Source organism: Schistocerca serialis, chromosome 6 (assembly GCF_023864345.2).
Source record: "Schistocerca serialis cubense isolate TAMUIC-IGC-003099 chromosome 6, iqSchSeri2.2, whole genome shotgun sequence".
NCBI lineage: Eukaryota > Metazoa > Arthropoda > Insecta > Orthoptera > Acrididae > Schistocerca > Schistocerca serialis.
In genome coordinates this window covers 367,871,908-367,894,848 of record NC_064643.1, presented here as the reverse complement: position 1 = coordinate 367,894,848, position 22,941 = coordinate 367,871,908, and the positions used below count along the sequence as shown (strand labels likewise).

Genomic DNA, 22,941 nt, shown 5'->3' with positions numbered 1-22,941 from the left:
ATAAAAATGGGGGTTCCTGTTGTAAAAAACGCAGTTGATATCCGTTTGACCTATGGCATCGCCATCTAGTGGGCCAACCATAGCGCCATCTGGTTTCCCCCTTCAAGGTAGAGTAGTTTCGTTGTTTGTAGTTTTTTCGTTTGATGCTTATTTCGTGAGATATTTGGCCCTGTCACTATCAATGGACTACCCTGTATATTTTTTGGGCAGATAAATGTAGAAGTTTTGAATATTTGGACGAGTCGTTTACTACTCTTTCAATTCTTAGGAGTGTGGACAATTTATGCTATGACCTTCAATAACTTCCACAATGAATATTGCCTCGCTCATTAATGAACTCTGTCGTTATTGGTTGTTCCTATATTCTATTACTATTTCCATTTTTTTCGCAATGTGGATAATCCTTCATAACCTCACTCGCGCCGTTCAGGTGCCAAACTGCATAGCAGAGTTCTTGCAGTATACGCAATTTTTGTTCACGCGTGACCGGCGACGGTGCATTAGACCCACTTGCAACGAGTAGTCGGTTGAGACAAGGAATTCGCTCGCGTGAAAGGGACTTCTAGATTTATAGGGGAGTCATTCTTATTAGGTCACATCACTTTTTGTACAAGTATATGTTATATTATCACATACACAGGGTGTACAACTCCACCGACATAATTTCGAAGAATATCCAGCGGTATTTTCTGAGTATTTTGCTTCTAAGTGACCCAGTGATACGCGGTATTATGGACAAATTTACTGATTAACAGTTGCTCGATGTGTGCAATGTGTTTGGGTTAGCTAAATTATGTGGAAGAGTGACACAACGAAGCTATGTTGACGTGTTTCTGCAGTGATGCCATCCACATCACAGTTCTAATGCATCTCCAAGTTTTGCAACTCTTCATTAAGATATGACAAGAGAATGTACATTGACGAAATAGAAATGCTATAAAGACATTAGGCGGGATCTATTATTAGGTTTTCTATAAGTAGAAGTTGTTAAATAACACCGAGAATGTAAGTATATTATTTATTATCATGCTCTGCGAACAGAGACGAAGAATTTAATCAATGTTCCATTAGAAATAGCTTAGCTCTAAAGACTGTGAGCTAGACGTGAAGTGGAAAGAAGACCAATGAATAAAGAGGACGTATTGATTCATATGACCCTCTCAGGGGAGGTCATGCAGCATGTTTCCAGATGTCAGAACTGAATATGTAGGTTGTTTTTCACAGTATACCACTTCTGTACAATCAGTTATTATCTGTTTGGATCATATAATAACTGTAACGTATAATATTGATAATACACTGAAACAGAAGTCTTTTGCACATATATGCATTGATAAAACGTCTTTCATTTTACGATATTCGCCGTTATTTTACCTTTGGTAAGAGTAACAACACAAATGCTTCTAGTCCAAAGATTTTCCGACTCGTGTTAAACATAGTTGTATTTCTTTCCAGACGAAGAAGACGAAGTCCCCGCTAAATCGTGTTCCTTTATTTTTTTCCTTAATTTACGAGATTGTTTTCCGCAAGGGAACAAAAGATTCCTGCCATTAGAACAGAATTTCATAGCGATGTAAGTCAACCTCCGCAGTGCGACGAAAAGTGAACGCCATGCGCTACGCAACAAAATGAAACAAAATTCAACGAAAATAATTATTTCACTGAACAACGTACAGTTGGATTTGTCTAATTGAGAACTGCTAGTGGTACCGGAATAAATAGCTTTAGTTCCACTACAGAAAAGTAGGAAACGAAGTCTGCACAATTTTGTACTAACAACGGATAGCTCAGTTATCGCTACTTACACTGTGTGATCAAAAGTATCCGTACACGCCCAAAAACATACGTTTTTGACATTAGGTGCATTTTGCTGCTACCTACTGCCAGGTACTCAATATAAGCGACCTCAGTAGTCAGTAGACATCGTAAGAGAGCAGAATGGGGCGCTCCGCGGAACTCACGGACTTCGAACGTGGTCAGGTGATTGAGTGTCACTTGTGTCACACGTCTGTACGCGAAATTTCCACACTCCTAAGCATCCCTAGGTCCACTGTTTCCGATGTGATTGTGAAGTGGAAACATGAAGGGACACGTACAGCACAAAAGCGTACAGGACGACCTCGTCTATTGACTCACAGAGACTGCCAACAGTTGAAGAGGGTCATCTACATCTACATCTATACTCCGCGAGCCACCTTACGGTGTGTGGCGGAGGGTACTTATTGTACCACTATCTGATCCCCCCTTCCCTGTTCCATTCACGAATTGTGCGTGGGAAGAACGACTGCTTGTAAGTCTCCGTATTTGCTCTAATTTCTCGGATCTTTTCGTTGTGATCATTACGCGAGATATATGTGGGCGGTAGTAATATGTTGCCCATCTCTTCCCGGAATGTGCTCTCTCGTAATTTCGATAATAAACCTCTCCGTATTGCGTAACGCCTTTCTTGAAGTGTCCGCCACTGGAGCTTGTTCAGCATCTCCGTAACGCTCTCGCGCTGACTAAATGTCCCCATGACGAATCGCGCTGCTTTTCGCTGGATCATGTCTATCTCTTCTATTAATCCAACCTGATAAGGGTCCCATACTGATGAGCAATACTCAAGAATCGGACGAACAAGCGTTTTGTAAGCTACTTCTTTCGTCGATGAGTCACATTTTCTTAGAATTCTTCCTATGAATCTCAACCTGGCGCCTGCTTTTCCCACTATTTGTTTTATGTGATCATTCCACTTCAGATCGCTCCGGATAGTAACTCCTAAGTATTTTACGGTCGTTACCGCTTCCAATGATTTACCACCTATGGCATAATCGTACTGGAATGGATTTCTGCCCCTATGTATGCGCATTATATTACGTTTATCTACGTTTAGGGAAAGCTGCCAGCTGTCGCACCATGCATTAATCCTCTGCAGGTCCTCCTGGAGTACGTACGAGTCTTCTGATGTTGCTACTTTCTTGTAGACAACCGTGTCATCTGCAAATAGCCTCACGGAGCTACCGATGTTGTCAACTAAGTCATTTATGTATATTGTAAACAATAAAGGTCCTATCACGCTTCCCTGCGGTACTCCCGAAATTACCTCCACATCTGCAGATTTTGAACCGTTAAGAATGACATGTTGTGTTCTTTCTTCTAGGAAATCCTGAATCCAGTCACAAACCTGGTCCGATATTCCGTAAGCTCGTATTTTTTTCACTAAACGTAAGTGCGGAACCGTATCAAATGCCTTCCTGAAGTCCAGGAATACGGCATCAATCTGCTCGCCAGTGTCTACGGCACTGTGAATTTCTTGGGCAAATAGGGCGAGCTGAGTTTCACATGATCTCTGTTTGCGGAATCCATGTTGGTTATGATGAAGGAGATTTGTATTATCTAAGAACGTCATAATACGAGAACACAAAACATGTTCCATTATTCTACAACAGATTGACGTAAGCGAAATAGGCCTATAATTATTCGCATCTGATTTATGACCCGTCTTGAAAATGGGAACGACCTGCGCTTTCTTCCAGTCGCTAGGTACTTTACGTTCTTCCAGCGATCTACGATAAATTGCTGATAGAAAGGGGGCAAGTTCTTTAGCATAATCACTGTAGAATCTTAAGGGTATCTCGTCTGGTCCGGATGCTTTTCCGCTACTAAGTGATAGCAGTTGTTTTTCAATTCCGATATCGTTTATTTCAATATTTTCCATTTTGGCGTCCGTGCGACGGCTGAAGTCAGGGACCGTGTTACGATTTTCCGCAGTGAAACAGTTTCGGAACACTGAATTCAGTATTTCTGCCTTTCTTCGGTCGTCCTCTGTTTCGGTGCCATCGTGGTCAACGAGTGACTGAATAGGGGATTTAGATCCGCTTACCGATTTTACATATGACCAAAACTTTTTAGGGTTCTTGTTTAGATTGTTTGCCAATGTTTTATGTTCGAATTCGTTGAATGCTTCTCTCATTGCTCTCTTTACGCTCTTTTTCGCTTCGTTCAGCTTTTCCTTATCAGCTATGATTCGACTACTCTTAAACCTATGATGAAGCTTTCTTTGTTTCCGTAGTACCTTTCGTACATGATTGTTATACCACGGTGGATCTTTCCCCTCGCTTTGGACCTTAGTCGGTACGAACTTATCTAAGGCGTACTGGACGATGTTTCTGAATTTTTTCCATTTTTGTTCCACATCCTCTTCCTCAGAAATGAACGTTTGATGGTGGTCACTCAGATATTCTGCGATTTGTGCCCTATCACTCTTGTTAAGCAAATATATTTTCCTTCCTTTCTTGGCATTTCTTATTACACTTGTAGTCATTGATGCAACCACTGACTTATGATCACTGATACCCTCTTCTACATTCACGGAGTCGAAAAGTTCCGGTCTATTTGTTGCTATGAGGTCTAAAACGTTAGCTTCACGAGTTGGTTCTCTAACTATCTGCTCGAAGTAATTCTCGGACAAGGCAGTCAAGGATAATGTCACAAGAGTCTCTGTCCCTGGCTCCAGTTCTGATTGTGTGACTATCCCATTCTATACCTGGTAGATTGAAGTCTCCCCCTATTACAATAGTATGATCACGAAATTTCTTCACGACGTTCTGCAGGTTCTCTCTGAGGCGCTCAACTACTACGGTTGCTGATGCAGGTGGTCTATAGAAGCATCCGACTATCATATCTGACCCACCTTTGATACTTAACTTAACCCAGATTATTTCACATTCGCATTCCCTAATAACTTCACTGGATATTATTGAATTCTTTACTGCTATAAATACTCCTCCACCATTGGCGTTTATCCTATCCTTGCGGTATATATTCCATTCTGTGTCTAGGATTTCGTTACTGTTCACTTCCGGTTTTAACCAACTTTCCGTTCCTAATACTATATGCGCACTATTTCCTTCAATAAGAGATACTAATTCAGGAACCTTGCCCTGGATACTCCTGCAGTTTACCAATATTACGTTAACTTTTCCTGTTTTTGGTCTCTGAGGACGGACGTTCTTTATCAACGATGTGTAATAGGCAGACATCTATCCAGACCATCACACAGGAATTCCAAATTGCATCAGGATCCACTGCAAGTAATATGGCAGTTATGCGGGAGGTGAGAAAACTCGGATTTCATGGTCGAGCGTCTGCTCATAAGCCACACATCACGTCAGTAAATGCCAAACGACGCCTCGCTTGTTTTAAGGAGCGTAAACATTGGACGACTGAACAGTAGAAAAGCGTTGTGTGGAGTGACGTATCACGGTACACAATGTGGCGATACGATGGCAGGGTGTGGGTATGGCGAATGCCCGGTGAACGTCATCTGCCAGCGTGTGTAGTGCCAACAGTAAAATTCGGAGGCAGTGGTGTTATGGTGTGGTCGTGTTATCCATGGAGGGGGCTTGCACCCATTGTTGCTTTGCGTGGCTCTATCACAGCACAGGCCTTCATTGATGTTTTAAGCGCCTTCTTGCTTCCCACTGTTGAAGAGCAATTCGAGGATGGCGGTTGCATCTGTCAACACGATCGAGCACCGTTCATAACGCACGGCCTGTGGCGGAGTGATTACACAAAAACATCCCTGTAATGGACTGGCCTGCACACAGTCCTGACCTGAATCCTATAGAACACCTTTCGGATATTTTGGAACGCCGGCTTCGTGCTAGACCTCACCGACCGACATCGATACCTGCCATTCCCCAAGAAGGCTTCCAGCACCTGATGGAACGTATGCCTGCGAGAGTGGAAGCTGTCATCAAGACTAAGAGTGGGCCAACACCATATTGAATTCCAGCATTACTGATGGAGGGTGCCACAAATTTGTAAGTGATTTTCAGCCACGTGTCCGGATAATTTTGATCACATAGTATGTGTGGAACAGTCCACATTTGCGCCGTACTGGAACATACAAAGAGATGAAGAAGGTAATTATCCTGCTAGTAGATGCAGATTGTTTTGTTTTGTCGCAAATATGAAATGAAACATTTTGCTCAGTAGCGAATGGCCCTCACTTGCGGAACAAACAGCTTGTGCTCGTGGTACAGATGGTGTGATCTGTGGAGTAGATGAATCAGGATGCTGGCGCGCAGCTTCTATCCTTTGACGTAACGGCAAAAAAGGCAGTTGACTGGGTTCACGAGGAAGTTATACAGGAGACGCCCGCCCCGGAGAGTTCTGCACTTCTTCAAAGCGGAGGAAGAGCAGCCCATGTTTTGCGGGGTACCACGTCCGCTCCCTCACGGTCAGAAATAGCGTAGCGCCGTTTCTCGGAAGATGTCCTGGTAGGAAGCTCTCTGCACTACCGTGTCCATCGGAACAGTCGTCTCCGGCACGCCGTCGAGAATTATAGTCTATTTTAATACAATGCTGTAAGTAATTTTCTGGGTACCCGAGCAATACGCTATCGCACTTTTAACCACTCTTGGACTACAGATATAGGGAACACTCCGAAAATATATTACGGGATGAAATGGAATTCAGTGCAGAGTAATTATTAGTTTGCGAAAAACAAAATGGACGCTGATAGTCATAAACTACAGGTCCCCTGATAGGTAATTTCAGTTGATAAATCGTGTAAACGTTCCGATGTGACTGGCTTTTTGCACGTTCACCATAAAAAGTGTGTTTTGGCTAGGAACGCACACCATTTCTAATTATTTGTGAGATTTTTGTCACTGGTAACTTGTTTATAACAACAAATAATTAATGAAAGAGGCATTCGCTTGTGAGAATAGGCAAAACATGATAGCGACACATCTGTGATGAAATTTTTATACCTGTTAATGTTGGTGATTTTCTTGGTCTCTCAAAACATTAGTGAGATCATCTTGTCGAAAGCTTTTGCATATTTATGTTAAATACCTCCAGCAACAAGTATTGCCTGTATGTCAATACGAATGACTTTGAGAGTTGCTGTCTAGAGTTGTCTGGAAGAAGATTTCTGATTAGTTTTAATCTTGATCTTGGGCTTCGCTTTGCTCCATCTTAGGAACACACGGTTATGTCTTACTATTCAGCAAAGTGAGCTTATTGGGGAGGATGATCGTGAAGTAGGTTCTCCCAGATCGCTTGAGACGGAAGACGAAATGATAGCCTCAAGAAGGGAACGGCACATTCTCTCCAGTATCCTAGTCCTCTTGCGCTTATTCGGTGTCTTTGGTGACTTCTATGACGATTCAACGTTAGGCTTCATCGTCAGTCCAGAAGCGTTAAAAACTGGTCCATTTGAACCTTAAACTGACAAAAAATGGTTCAAATGGCTCTGAGCGCTATGCGACTTAGCATCTGAGGTCATCAGTCCCCTAGAACTTAGAACTACTTAAGTCTAACTAACCTAAGGACATCACACATATCCATGCCCGAGGCAGGATTCGAACCTGCGACTGCAGCGGTGACGCGGTTCCAGGCTGAACCGCCTAGAACCGCGAGTATGTAAACAGTTACGAGTTGTAATTCTTATTATCACGTAGAACGCCACCAGAGTGCACTTGTGTTGTTCGTGTTTAGTGTTGTTACCAGGCGTTTTAGTGTACATAAGGGGGGTGAAAAACGTCAGGTGTTCAGTGAACACTACGAAGTACACGGAGATGCCACATACTTGTGCGAGACAACGCTAACACCAGTTGACAGTTTGAAAGGGGCTTCATTGTGGGTGGCCAACTGGTCGAATAGTGCTGTGATAAGATTTGTGGGACATTCGGATGTGGCAATGGCCCGATGCTGTAATGACTGAGAAGGTGAGGGCAGGCATACTCTAATCAACGCTCCGGTCGATTATGTCTGATCACCACAAAGAAGGATCATAGTATTGTGCATCAGCCACATCGCTACCTCTTCACATCTGCGCTTGCCACCTATTGGTCAGAGATTGGACTGCTGGACTAGGGAATTATCGTGCCATGTCTAGGCTGCCGTCAACACCTCATCACAAACCGCTGCTTTTGGAGTCGTGCTTGACTGGGAAGCAGGGAATGCTGATGAATGGTGTTCATTTATGAATCACGGCAATGTTATTGCTGGCGTTGTGGTGTTGTGAGTCATAGGGTATGACTTCAGATCAGGGGTGGTAGTGACTGAGGATATCTGACGGAACAACGCTACATCACGGACATTGTGCGTCCACCTGTGTTGTCTGTCATGCTGCAGTATCATGGTGCCATTTTTCTACAGGGCACTACTCGTCCACGCACGGCGTATGTGTCTGTGAAGTGTCTTCATAACCTAACCTAACCTAACCTATGAGTTACTCCTGTTGGCGGCAAGATCTGCAGGATCTGTCCCCAATAGAACAAATATGGAACCTCTGTGCAATAGATCGTTGCAGTACGTGGTTTCAGGGCCTTCAGCTGTTCAGTACGAAACGAAAATTAAAACACTTGCAGCAGTGGCTTTTGCATTTACTTTATTTACGGAACCAGTTTCGCTGTTCCATTACACCATCTTCAGGCCCCTTGACCAACGTAATTTGGGAGGAATCCTATCTCGTGCGCAATCATAACAAGAGCCAACCGATGTCAGTTGATGAACGAAGTGATAAGGTCGTGCAAACCAGAGATCTACAAAAGGGACGGCTACAGGCTTTTTAATTTTCATTTCATCCGTTGAACCACCTCGGACGTCAACTCTTCCCCGGTCCAGCATCTAGGAAGCGGCTTTACGACACTCTTTCCAAAAGAATTCGTGCATGCATCCACGTCAGAAAGGGCTCAACGACATGCTGATAGTCAGACTCATACTGCCTAGTTCTTTCTAAATTTGCACCATATAGTAATCACTCAAAGAACGCAATATACCCTGTCAACTACTGTTCAGGGTGCTTCACTGTTGTTGTCAGACAGTGTATATAAAAGAGATGTTGATCAATAACTTCTCGTGAAAAGCCAACACAGCAGTCTTGCTACATAAGATAAAATGAATGCATTATTTCGAAGCCGAATTTGTCTTTCATTATCTGTAGCTTCCACGTCATCCAAACGAAAAGCCGGGACGAAGACTCCTTGTTTCTGCCACACTGGTGGAACGGGTGTAAAATCCAGCTTTTCTTGCTGATCACAAATATTTATATTTTTGACTCAGCTGTATTCATTCATCATCAGATACCCTTGCGTGAAGAAAAATCTGGACGTGTACTCGTACTAATTTAGATATATGTGCCTCATACATTTCGACAACCAGGAACGTACATAGGAATGAAGAGTGTGTGTGTGTGTGTGTGTGTGTGTGTGTGTGTGTGTTTAAACCTGGATTTGCTTGATTGCGGCTGTCTATTTTATCCAAGAAAAAGTAACGAAGATTAGGATTTAGCGTCCCGTCGAAACGAGGTTATTAGAAACGATACGTAAGCTAGCATTCGGGAAGGATGGGAAAGATACCGACTTTGGCCTTTCAAAAGTTCCATCGAGGCATTCACCACATGCGATTTAGGGAAATCACGGAAAATCTAAATCTGGAAGGCCATGAGACGTCGGCGAAACTGTGTAATTTGTTTATAAAATTAAAGAATTTGAATGCTGTGAACTGTAAACTGATTTGAATTGAACTGGTTTCCTATTCGTAAAACTTTCGTGTATGACTGTATCGTGATTTTGAACAACGCAACTGATGTAATTATGAAAACGCAATCTCATAGAATGAGTCGCCAAACTATCTGAGACTGTGTATCTTTAATTTAATTAACTTTTACTGAAATAATTAGAAATCGTTAAACTGTAAATGTATAGGCTATTCCATGAAATTCTGTATTGCGCAATGCAGTGAACAGTGCTAAAATGGACGAAGCCATAGAGGTGTCTTACAGTTCCAAACACAGAAGTACCAATAAAAAATCTACATAAAACTGCAAAACAACTTTTGAAAGAATAACTATCCAAAATACTTTTAAATTTACATACCAATACCGACTAAATACGATTCCAAACCTTAAATAATGCAGACGCGATTTAACACTGCACTGTGAGAATAAGATTGTCCGCATAAAAATAAAATTTGAACTGATCTTCGGCAGAATTACGACTGATATTAATTCTGAAATGCAATACTTAATTTTGAATGATCTTACTGTGTTCTGACATGTTAAACTCGCCCAGATTTTCATGGTTTACCTGTGGCAACGGTAACTCGGTACTGCTCGGAAGTGATGAACATTAAAATGCAGCGCAGCAGCAAAGTAGCTAAGGGAAAGAAAGCCTTGTGCAGAGCAGTGCAAGGACATGCAAATATTCTAGGCAAACTAAGCTTTGGCCTTAGCCACTGTGTTCCGCAAAGTGCAATGCGGCGACAAGAAACTGAAAATATAAATATTTGTGAGGAGACGGTGGAAGATATTGCATTCAGTAAATGGTCAAAAGAGATTAGCAAAAACTATATTGAAACTCTGATTTCTTAACAGTTATAGGCTTTTTAACAAAAACTACAATATTTTCTAAGAAAATTAGGTGTGTTAATAGCGTGGTAAAGGAGTAGTAAATCTATTTACTTGCGAGTGGAACCTACGCGAACAGGTAACTTTGCTTTTTCAAGTATGAATAATGAAACTAACTAATCCGAACCAACAAATAAAAATCCCGCTAAAAGTTTCTGTTTTCCAGACACACTGCAAGCACGCAGTGTAACAACAAAATTACCTGAAAATCTTCACAGTTCTCAGCTCAGTCTTTACCAAATCATATTTCCAAAATTCAGCATCCGCTCTATCTTTATGTCTGTACTCTGCAAGGTGTCTCCAGACCACTCAGTAGTGTGACCAACACCCGACTCACTAGCTTCTCACACAATGCTACTACCAACGACAATGCTACTGGCAACGAAAGGTCACATTGGTTGTACTCAGAACTTCTGTGGCGTAACACATCGTTTATAGGAGACGTCTACTTGAAAAATGTCTACTGTACAGATATGCTGTGTGACGTATCGAATTAAAATAGAGCTCACGTCACTTTGATTGAATACCAAAAATGAACTACAAACCTTACAACTGGCGTTAATCAGAGCTCTGGCTGTTGGAGATTACCCACTAACCACACGCATGTTTTCTAAGATAAAAGCAAAAAAAAAAAAAAAAAAAAAAAAAAGGTTCAAATGGCTCTGAGCACTATGGGACTACTTAACTGCTGTGGTCATCAGTCCCCTAGAACTTAGAACTACTTAAACCTAACTAACCTAAGGACATCACACACATCCATGCCCGAGGCAGGATTCGAACCTGCGACCGTAGCGGTCACGCGGCTGCAGACTGTAGCGCCTAGAACCGCACGGCCACTCCGGCCGGGAAGGTAAAAGCAAACACGGCACTCTAGTGCCCGGGACCGAGTATTATGATGAGTTGTGGTGTGTGCTCCAGATCGGCTTATATAAGACGAGACAGGTTGTGTTGCAGGAGGCGATGCGGTGGTTCCGGAAGGGCAGCGGCGACTCCCCGCGCCTGCTCAGCCTATCGCCGCTGCGCAGCGTAGACCCTATCGACGCGGACGTCGACACCACCGCCGCGGACTGTGTGCCCAACCGGCGGTCCCGTATAGGTGAGTAACTCGCACTGCTTCTGATTTATTCGTTTACCCTTGTCTCCCTGCTGCTAACGATGTGCTACAGTGGTCACGACTCACAACTCTGAAATACGTATTAGGGATGAACAGGCATAAGTACCCCGCAGCCGTCCTGATTTAGGATATTTGTGGTTTACTGAAATCACTTAAGTTTAATCATATGATTCATGCCACAGACGATATTCTTCTCTCTGCGGTGGTGGTAAGTTCCTATGCGACCAAACTGCTGAGGTCATCGGTCCCTAGGCTTACACACTACGTTATCTAACTTAAGCTAACTTACTCTAAGGACAACACAAACACCCATCCTCGAGGGACGACTCGAACCACCGACGGGGGAAGCCGCGCGAACCGTGGCAAGGCACCTAAACGGCGCGGCTACGCCGCGTGGCGATATTCTTCTCTGGCTCTGTACCAGCCGAGTTTGTATTTCGTTTTTATAGTGTTCGACGTCTCCAAGACTTTTTGACATTATGACAAAATTAATAGCTCAAAAGAACAGAATCACCTTCATCACTTGAAAGCACAGCCGCTGCCTTTACAGCTCTAATGATGGGATGATCCTCAGGGCCATAAAAATATCCATTCACACAGTCATCCGGATCTTCATTCTCACATGGAACAACTGAATAATCATCGTCAGAATCCTCCGGAATTGTTTCAGATTCATTCATTAGCTTCTGGTTTCAAGATAGGGCAATCTACGACAGGAGAAGGAACTTTAAAACGAAAACTGTAACTATTTCAAACATCAAAATACAGTCAAAACATTAAATAAGCAAACAGTACATGAAATCAATAAACTGTAACCACATAAAAAGAGACGAAGTAGTCAAAATGTATCACAGCACATGGCATCCACAGACAGACTGTAGAAAAAAACGAGTTATCTCGATATTCATTCATAACAGATGGCGCGCAGAACACTAGAAAACTTTGAATCCATTGTTTTAAGTAATATAAAACAGTACGTTGTCCTGAACGACTAGTGTTCATCGGAGAAAAAGGTATCGTGAGGAGCACCCCAGGGTAATATGATAGGACCGCTCTTGTTCTCTAGATACATAAACAATCCGGGGGATAGGGTGAGCAATAGGGTGGCTCTTCTTTCTTCTTCTTTTTCTTGTGTCTTTTTCCCACATCGGCGCAGGGTCGGCATGGTTATTAACGGATATGGGATGGTTAGTTTAAGAGGTAGCCAGATGCTCTGTTGCCACCCCATTACCCTTCCCCCCCCCCCCCCCCATAAAAGAATTCATGTACCTCAGCAGTCTGCGTGCATTGTTACTAATCTGAAAATGGGTGAATGTTTTCTTAATGTTTGCAAATCGTGTAACTGAGGTTGGACTTGGGTAACAGCCCGGTGTTCACCTAGTGGGATGTGAGAAACCGCCTAAAAACCACGCCCAGGCTTCGTCGTAAATCCGCCAGGCGGATTCGATCTGTAGACGGTTCTCCTCCCTGTCCCAGAAGTGGCATTTTAACATGCATGGCCCTCTGGCCGGGTTAGACTGGCTCTTATATGGCATATTTTAAAATATCTTATAATTTTTCTTGAACCACCCAGCCGTTTTGTTCCATTTCACGTAAAAATGAGCTGTGCAATGTTTGTGCTCAGTAGGGTAAGAGTCCGTGGGCCTTCAAAATCAGAAAATCCATTAAAATGAAACCATGAATTTCGTAAAACATTATTTCTGCATCATATGTCCATTCACTAACCAATGCAAGCAGTTTATTTCAGTCTCTTTATCTCACCGCGCCCTCATGTCGCAGACCGCACTGGTAGGCTGATATAAGAGGTCAGTGACCACACAACAGGTAGAGGGAGCGCAGAGTGAACTGAGCCGTTTCTCTTCACACCACAATAGTCCCTCACTTTCGAGAGAAGGCAGCAGTCGTAGCAAGGACAATGACTTCGTCCTTTTGGATATTGGCCGATTAAATAACTGGAAGCAAACTCGCATCTGTCAAATAAACATTCAAAGATTTATTCTGCAGTGTGTGGGAGTCAATGTATGGGAGTCAAAGAGCCACTGTACCTATGCAGGAAGTGATGATTCATTGGGAAAAATCAGGAATTCCGACACAGGATCTGATAACTGCTTGCCTACATCACAAATATGGTATCAGCAATAGAAGTAAATAAAAAAGACACCTGGAAGGTCGTCGGAAGTTGACATGCGAAACGAAATAAATGTTGTTCAAATACTGGTGACTTTTTGACACAGCGTTCGCTAATGAATTAAATTTCACTACTATTCAAGATACAAACGGGTTTTAATGAATGAATGGGTGAGAGCAGAGGCAGCGGGGAGAGGCGAGAGCGAAGTGAATATGAAACCCAACAGATCGGTAAATCATTTAGTTATGAATTTATAACATAAACATGTTTAACAGTAAAAGAGATGATAAGCCCACGACTCATCCAGTGCTGTTAATTTTACTCATATTCGGTCTTTTAACTCACTATCGTTCGGATCTTTCTTACCACTTTTTCTCAGACCGACTTGCCGGATTGCTGACGTCAAGTTCCAGTACTGCCTCAAAATTTTCACCGCCATCGGCAACAAAAGAGGATGGCTCGTCATTCAGGGGCTATCTATCACACAAGGTGGACGATGACAGTCATTTATTACTTGAAAATGCTTTTGCTTCGTGATGAATTTGAATCATCACCAAAAGAAAGACAGGGACTTTGTTATATTTGAATCTTCGTAGTCACTGTGTATGTCGAAGAATAGTTCTCCGTCTCTTCTGCAGCGAAAGCATTGTATTTGGCTTTCAGCAGACTTTCGAAGCTCTATAAATATTGGTTTTTCGATTATGATATTTCTCATGTGGTTTTACACAAACTGGAAAATTTGTTAGGGCATATGTCTTGTATTTTTTATCCTAATTTATATTCTGATTCAAAAATGAAAATTGTTGATGCGCTGAAAAGTGAGGCAGAACCGAGATCAAGTAGAAAACGATCAAATCCGAGAAGCCATCAACTAAGTCGAACAGTTCGTTTCGATTAAAATAATCAGAGAATAAACTGTACGTTGAAAATAATTTAGCAGAAAGAGGCGTCTAGCTCATGGAGGTCTACAATAAATTATTTACAAAAGACAAGAAACAGAAGTAGTGAGCGCTTTAGGTCGTATCGTTCTAACGCCGTAAAAGCCCATGGCAGGGGGAAGAATACGAATTTATATGAGAAAAGTTGCTTTTTCTCTTCTTATTTGTCCATAAACATAGGACATAGCAGTGTCGTAAATTCAATTATAAAAGTTAATGCAACATATTTAATTAAGAATGGAGTTGCAAGTAGTGACCCGAACTGAATTATTAAAATTAATATAACAAATTGAAGTAGGTGGTTAATAATCTACTTTTTTGCAATGTCTTTCAGATAGGGTAAGTGATCCCTTTTTTTCCTAAATTTAGAGACCTAGGGGCACGTTTTCCCGTTTCCCATGGAGTCAAACTATGGGGTAGCAGAAAGAGGAAATCAGACTTGAAACGTAAAGACTTTTTGCTAATGGCGCTGAAGTGTACGGGGAGTGCCGTCTGTAAGTGCGTGTAAGAGGACGCAGAATGACTTGGACATAATTTCTGTTTTGTGTGACGAATGACAGCTTGCTCTGAATTTGGGAACGTGTAAGTTGGTGGAGGAAAAACAGTCCCATATTGTTCCAATACGACACTGGTTGCAGTGTGCTGCTTCACACAGCCAAAACGATCAAATACACTCCTGGAAATGGAAAAAAGAACACATTGACACCGGTGTGTCATACCCACCATACTTGCTCCGGACACTGCGAGAGGGCTGTACAAGCAATGATCACACGCACGGCACAGCGGACACACCAGGAACCGCGGTGTTGGCCGTCGAATGGCGCTAGCTGCGCAGCATTTGTGCACCGCCGCCGTCAGTGTCAGCCAGTTTGCCGTGGCATACGGAGCTCCATCGCAGTCTTTAACACTGGTAGCATGCCGCGACAGCGTGGACGTGAACCGTATGTGCAGTTGACGGACTTTGAGCGAGGGCGTATAGTGGGCATGCGGGAGGCCGGGTGGACGTACCGCCGAATTGCTCAACACGTGGGGCGTGAGGTCTCCACAGTACATCGATGTTGTCGCCAGTGGTCGGCGGAAGGTGCACGTGCCCGTCGACCTGGGACCGGACCGCAGCGACGCACGGATGCACGCCAAGACCGTAGGATCCTACGCAGTGCCGTAGGGGACCGCACCGCCACTTCCCAGCAAATTAGGGACACTGTTGCTCCTGGGGTATCGGCGAGGACTATTCGCAACCGTCTCCATGAAGCTGGGCTACGGTCCCGCACACCGTTAGGCCGTCTTCCGCTCACGCCCCAACATCGTGCAGCCCGCCTCCAGTGGTGTCGCGACAGGCGTGAATGGAGGGACGAATGGAGACGTGTCGTCTTCAGCGATGAGAGTCGCTTCTGCCTTGGTGCCAATGATGGTCGTATGCGTGTTTGGCGCCGTGCAGGTGAGCGCCACAATCAGGACTGCATACGACCGAGGCACACAGGGCCAACACCCGGCATCATGGTGTGGGGAGCGATCTCCTACACTGGCTGTACACCACTGGTGATCGTCGAGGGGACACTGAATAGTGCACGGTACATCCAAACCGTCATCGAACCCATCGTTCTACCATTCCTAGACCGGCAAGGGAACTTGCTGTTCCAACAGGACAATGCACGTCCGCATGTATCCCGTGCCACCCAACGTGCTCTAGAAGGTGTAAGTCAACTACCCTGGCCAGCAAGATCTCCGGATCTGTCCCCCATTGAGCATGTTTGGGACTGGATGAAGCGTCGTCTCACGCGGTCTGCTCGTCCAGCACGAACGCTGGTCCAACTGAGGCGCCAGGTGGAAATGGCATGGCAAGCCGTTCCACAGGACTACATCCAGCATCTCTACGATCGTCTCCATGGGAGAATAGCAACCTGCATTGCTGCGAAAGGTGGATATACACTGTAGTAGTGCCGACATTGTGCATGCTCTGTTGCCTGTGTCTATGTGCCTGTAGTTCTGTCAGTGTGATCATGTGATGTATCTGACCCCAGGAATGTGTCAATAAAGTTTCCCCTTCCTGGGACAATGAACTCACGGTGTTCTTATTTCAATTTCCAGGAGTGTATGTAAGCGTATCGTTGCAAAAGCGATATTAAATAGGACGAGCATTTAAAATGGGTTTCTTGGGAAAACTGTAGCCCATCTATAAAGCAATCGCGTGCGGAACACTTGTGCGCCCCTTTGTTGAGCATTGCTCGAATATTTGGGATCCCCACCAGGCCGGATTAAAGGATGTAGTCGCAACAATTCAGAGGCGTGTTTCTAGATCTGCAACTGATATTATTCGATCCGCAAGCGATTATTACGGAATGCTCCGTGAACTCAAATGCGAGTCCCTGGAGGTGAAATACTGTTGATAAACATTGGAGAACCGACTTTCGCGACAGACTGCCGAACGATCCCCCTGCCACCAATTTACATTCCACGTAAGGACCGCAAAGACAAGATAAAAGAAATCAGGCATCGTAAGGAAGCATACAGCCAGTCGTTTTCTCCCTTTCTCCACTTGCGAGTGGAACAGGAAAGGGGTTAACTAGCAGAGGTACAAGGTACCCTCTGTCATGCACTACACGGTGGCTTGCGGAGTATGTGTAATTGTATATGTAAAAGATTTCAAACTCCAATCTCCCATTCCACTGTCGGCAGTAATACGTCTCTAATGTTTGGCATTTCGTTCTGCTCTATTTGAAAAATGCATGAAGTTCACTGGCACAGGTTCCGTTCTATTCCTTCCACTTTTTACAGTCACGCACAGTATTTTTTCCTTATGTATTTGAATTCTTGTTTTGGAAGAAATTATCACTACCAGCGGTTGATTGGCCGGCAGGGTAACGAGACGTGCTGGCGTAAAATTCTCCACCCTCAGACTGTGTGCAAATGCCATGTGATAAATCCCAAACATCGTCGCAGCGTTTCATGGAGGATGAATTTGTCGATTAAGGATATAAGGTTTGGAAGTCCTCTTAATGCCGTTCGAGAGGATTTAGCCGAGATCTGAAAACGGAATTCACCCTCTCCCCTTCTTTCGTTCCATAACAATCCGTAACAACTCACACTCTTCTCGAAAACTATCATCGCAAAAATCTGCCTGATACAGTTACATTAGCCGGAGTATAGTAATGGAAAACCACCACCCTAAGAACCTCACCATCACACTCGGAAAATAAGAGAGCCGAAAAGAGACTAATGCGCAGGATGAGAAACACTTGTAGATCATCGGACGAGCTCGTGTAATAAATAATAACAGGTTTCTGTTAAACAGTGTGGACAGTTTATTTTTGATCCTTCTTTCCTATAATCTTATACAGCATTTACTCCATTTACCCCTTCGCAGCGGTGTACATCTGGCACTAGACAGTATTCAGTACCACCGTATCAAAAAGAATCGTCCGATTTTAAAAAAATCATAACTATAATGTTAATTGAGATATGTGCGTGAACGACGTACTTTTGGAAAGAGCAAACTCTCGAGTTTTACATGGTTCCCGTTAGGTAGCAGCAGTGTGTGCCCGCTTCAGTTTTAGTAAAAATGGTGTCGGGCCTTTGCTCTACGTTTTGCGCAGTGCGGGTCGGTAATAGGTATGATGTGGATCCTCCTTCAGCACAGAGCATTAGATGGTGGCACGAACAATTCAGAAAAACAGGTTGTCTGTGTTAAGCAAATCGCCGGGTCGTCCCTGAGTGTCTGACACAGACGTCGAACGCATCCGCCATAGTTCCACAAGTAGTCCGCAGAAATCCGTTCGCCGTGCAGCTTGACAGCTCAACACGCCCCCGATGTCCGTCTGGCGTGTGTTGCGTCGACGTTTATACATGAAACCACACAAGATTCAGCTACTGCGAGGTCTTCGTGAAGGTGACAAACAGTAACATGTGGAGTTCTGTAATTTCGTTCTTGGCAAGATAGAGGATAACAGTTTTCTTCCACGCTTACTGTTTAGTTATGAGGAAAAAGTCCATTTAAATGGAAAGGTGAAACACCATAATGTGAGAATATGGGATACGGAACAACCACATAAAGCTGTACAACATCAAAGGGACTCTGCAAAATTTAATGTGTTTTGGACAGTTTCGTGGGAAAAAGTATATGGTCCATTTTTCTTTGACGAGAACATTGTTAAAGGAAGCACATATCTCGATATGCTTGAAAACTTCCTTTTCCCATAGTTGGAGACTGATTCGAACGACTTCATTTACGAACTGGTTGCCACACTATCATCTATAAGTGCGGGAAATTTTAAAGCAGAGGATTACTTAATGATGGATCGGTCACACTGGACCAAATGATTCAGCCTTACGTTACTGACCTCCAAGGTCACCGGACCTGAGTGTGATTAATTTTTGTGGAGGTTTATAAAAGACTCTGTTTATGTGCCTCCGTTACCAACAACTATAAATGAACTGAGACACCACTTAACAGCAACTGTGGAAGCTGTAACTCAAGACATGCTCGCTGAAGTGTAGGAGCAGTTTGAATACCGCATTGACACGGCGTGCATCTCAAGGGGGGCATATTCAACACCTAAAGGGTATGGAAAAAAAAAAAAACTTTTTGAATTTCCCGTTCATCAAAAGACAAAATTCATTGTATATGTTTATTAGTTTCAGAAATATAGACGTGCCAAATCCGATGATTCTTTTTGATACACCCTGTACTATTGCGAGGTGTGGCCACATTACCCATCTTCAACGTGGGAAGCGTCTCTCCGAGGCAAAAATCTTGAATAGAAGGTAGAATGATGCTCTGTGCGGAACTGTTTACCACCTGAGCAGAGAAACCTTTCTCCTCGGTCTACTTCCCCAAACAGAAAAAAAGAAAATCGCGACAAGGAAGCATGAAGCAGTTCGAATCAGTGAAGCCAACTGCCAACGGAGCGGCAATAGGACCAAAAAATATCGCTTTGTGGGGAAATCCCTTGCGGTCTATGTTCAGCGACCACAGTACTGACAGTCCGCATTTCTTATTTCTTGTGTGGAAACACTTTGTCGGCGAGTTCAGAGATCCTTGTAAAATGAACGCTAGAGCTCAGAATGAATTTACTACTGCTTAACTGTTTAGATCTGTGCTGATATATGCAAGAAGTTAATGAAGTAACGCAAAAAACTCGGAATGCAACGTTTGTGAATCGATAAGAACGGTCTTTCAAGAACTGAGACTGCTATTTGTTGCCTCAGTGAAAGAAATCTCGCTGTCGTAAATTGAGATGTGTGCAGTGTAACAGATATACGTATGTACCCCAGCCAATCACACTGTTCAAGAAACTAAATTTATGACATTAATTTACACTGAAGGAAAACATCGCGACACCAAAAGGTAATTAATGTAGAGTATTGAAATTCCGAGAACACATTTGTGTAGGTAACATATACAGGGTGGTCGATTGATCGTGACCGGGCCAAATATCTCACGAAATAAGCATCAAACGAAAAAACTACAAAGAACGAAACTTGTCTAGCTTGAAGGGGGAAACCAGATGGCGCTATGGTTGGCCCGCTAGATGGTGCTGCCATAGGTCAAACGGATATCAACTGCGTTTTTTAAAATAGGAACCCCCATTTTTATTACATATTCGTGTAGTACGTAAAGAAATACGAATGTTTTAGTTGGACCACTTTTTTCGTTTTGTGCTAGATGGCGCTGTAATAGTCACAAACATATGGCTCACAATTTTAGATTAACAGTTGGTAAAAGGTAGGTTTTTTAAATTAAAATCCAGAACGTAGGTACGTTTGAACATTTTATTTCGGTTGTTCCAATGTGATACATGTACCTTTGTGAACTTATCATTTCTCAGAATGCATGCTGTTACAGCGTGATTACCTGTAAATACCACATTACTGCAATAAATGCTCAAAATGATGTCCGTCAACCTCAATGCATTTGGCAATACGTGTAACGACATTCCTCTCAAAAGCGAGTAGTTCGCCTTCCGTAATGTTCGCACATGCATTGACAATGCGCTGACGCATGTTGTCAGGCGTTGTTGGTGGATCACGATAGCAAATATCCTTCAACTTTCCCCACAGAAAGAAATCCGGGGACGTGAGATCCGGAGAACGTGCGGGCCATGGTATGGTGCTTCGACGACCAATCCACCTGTTATGAAGTATGCTACTCAATACCGCTTCCCGGCGGGGTCAGGGATTTTCTCTGCCTCGTGATGACTGGGTGTTGTGTGATGCCCTTAGGTTAGTTAGGTTTGAGTAGTTCTAAGTTCTAGGGGACTGATGACCACAGATGTTAAGTCCCATAGTGTTCAGAGCCATTTCAACCATTTTTGAATACCGCTTCAACCGCACGCAAGCTATGAGCCGGACATCCATCATGTTGGAACTACATCGCCATTCTGTCATGCTGTGAAACATCTTGTAGTAACATCGGTAGAACATTGCGTAGGAAATCAGCATACATTGCACCATTTAGATTGCCATCGATAAAATGGGGGCCAATTATACTTCCTACCATAATGCCGCGCCATACATTAATCCGCCAAGGTCGCTGATGTTCCACTTGTCGCAGCCATCGTGGATTTTCCGTTGCCCAGTAGTGCATATTATGCCGGTTTCGTTACCGCTGTTGGTAAATGACGCTCCGTCGCTAAATAGAACGCGTGCAAAAAATCTGTCATCGTCCCGTAATTTCTTTGTGCCCAATGGCAGAACTGTACACGACGTTCAAAGTTATCGCCATGCAATTCCTTGTGCATAGAAATATGGTACGGGTGCAATCGATGTTGATGTAGCATTGTCATCACTGACGTTTTTGAGATTCCCGATTCTCGCGCAGTTTATCTGCTACTGAAGCACGGATTAGCCGCGACAGCAGCTAAAGCACCTACTTGGGCATCATCATTTGTTGCAGGTCGTGGTTGACGTTTCACATGTGGCTGAACACTTCCTGTTTCCTTAAATAACGTAACTATCCGGCGAACGGTCCGGACACTTGAGTGATGTCGTCCAGGATACCGAGCAGCACACATAGCACACGCCTGTCGGGTATTTTGATCACAGTAGCCATACATCAACACGATATCAACCTTTTCCGCAATTGATAAACGGTCCATTTTAACACGGATATTGTATCACGAAGCAAATACCGCCCTCACTGGCGGAATGTTACGTGATACCACGTACTTATACGTTTGTGACTATTACAGCGCCATCTATCAGAAAGCGAAAAAAGTGGTCCAACTAAAACATTCATATTTCTTTACGTACTACACGAATATGTAATAAAAATGGGGGTTCCTAATTTTAAAAAACGCAGTTGATATCCGTTTGACCTATGGCAGCGCCGTCTAGCGGGCCAACCATAGCGCCATCTCGTTTCCACCTTCAAGCTAGTCGAGTTTCGTTCTTTGTAGTTTTTCCGTTTGGCCCGGTCACTTTCAATGGACCACCCTGTATAAGTGATAAACAGTGCAAGATCACAGGTGAATAAACATGCGAGATACGTAATTGCAAATGTGAAATGCTTGTATATTAATAACCGGCGCAACCGCCAGAATGTTGGCCGCATGCATGCATTATATTGTACATGTGTTAGATGTCAGTTTGTGGGCTGGGGTTCCACGCCCGTTGCAGTCGGTCAGTCGATACAGAGACGGTTAAGGCTGGTTGTGGATGACGCTGGAGGTGTCGTCCGACGATGTCCCATATGTAGTCGACTAGGGACAGATCTCGAGATCGACGAGGCCAAGCCAACATATCGACACTCTATAGAGCACGTTGGTTCACAACAATGGTATGTAGGCGGGTGTTATCCTGTTGGAAAGCACCTCCTTGAACGCTGTTCATGAATGACAGCACAACAGGTCGATTCAACAGACTGACGTACAAATTTGCAATCAGGGTGCTTCGGATAACTACTAGGGTGCTACTGGTTTCGTGCGAAATCACATCCAAGACCATAACACCAGGTGTAGGCCCAATGTGTCTAGCTTGCAGACAGGTTGGTTGTAGTCTCTCAACTGGCCTTCTTTAACCAAAACATGGCCGTCACTGGCACCGAGGCAGAACCAGTTTTCATCAGAAAACACAGCTGACCTCCACCCTGCCCTCCAATTACCCTTCGCTCGACACCATTGAAGCCGCAAACGGCGATGGTTTGGAGTCAGGGGACTGCACGCTATAGGTCGTCTGGCTTGGAGCTGTCCTTGAAGTAACCTGTTTGTACCAGTTAGCTGTGGCACTGCTCATATTGCTGGTGCAGGTGCATTACGATGCGCCTGAGCCATATGCCGAAGACGATAGTATTCCCATTCGGTAGTGCCACGTGGCCGTCGGGAGCCTGGTCTTTTTGCGACCGTACATTCTTGTGATCATCGCA

General features: G+C 43.8%; 1 protein-coding gene across 1 annotated transcript in view; it reads left to right on the top strand.

Annotated features, from left to right (window-relative positions):
- LOC126484299 (E3 ubiquitin-protein ligase LNX-like) overlaps positions 1-22,941 on the top strand; it is a 668,372-nt gene that overhangs the window by 569,671 nt on the left and 75,760 nt on the right. Inside the window, exon 2 of the mRNA XM_050107730.1 lies at positions 11,357-11,498. Within this exon, the coding sequence (XP_049963687.1) occupies positions 11,363-11,498 (136 nt within the window). The 5' untranslated portion in view covers positions 11,357-11,362. The remainder of the gene's footprint in view (positions 1-11,356; positions 11,499-22,941) is intronic.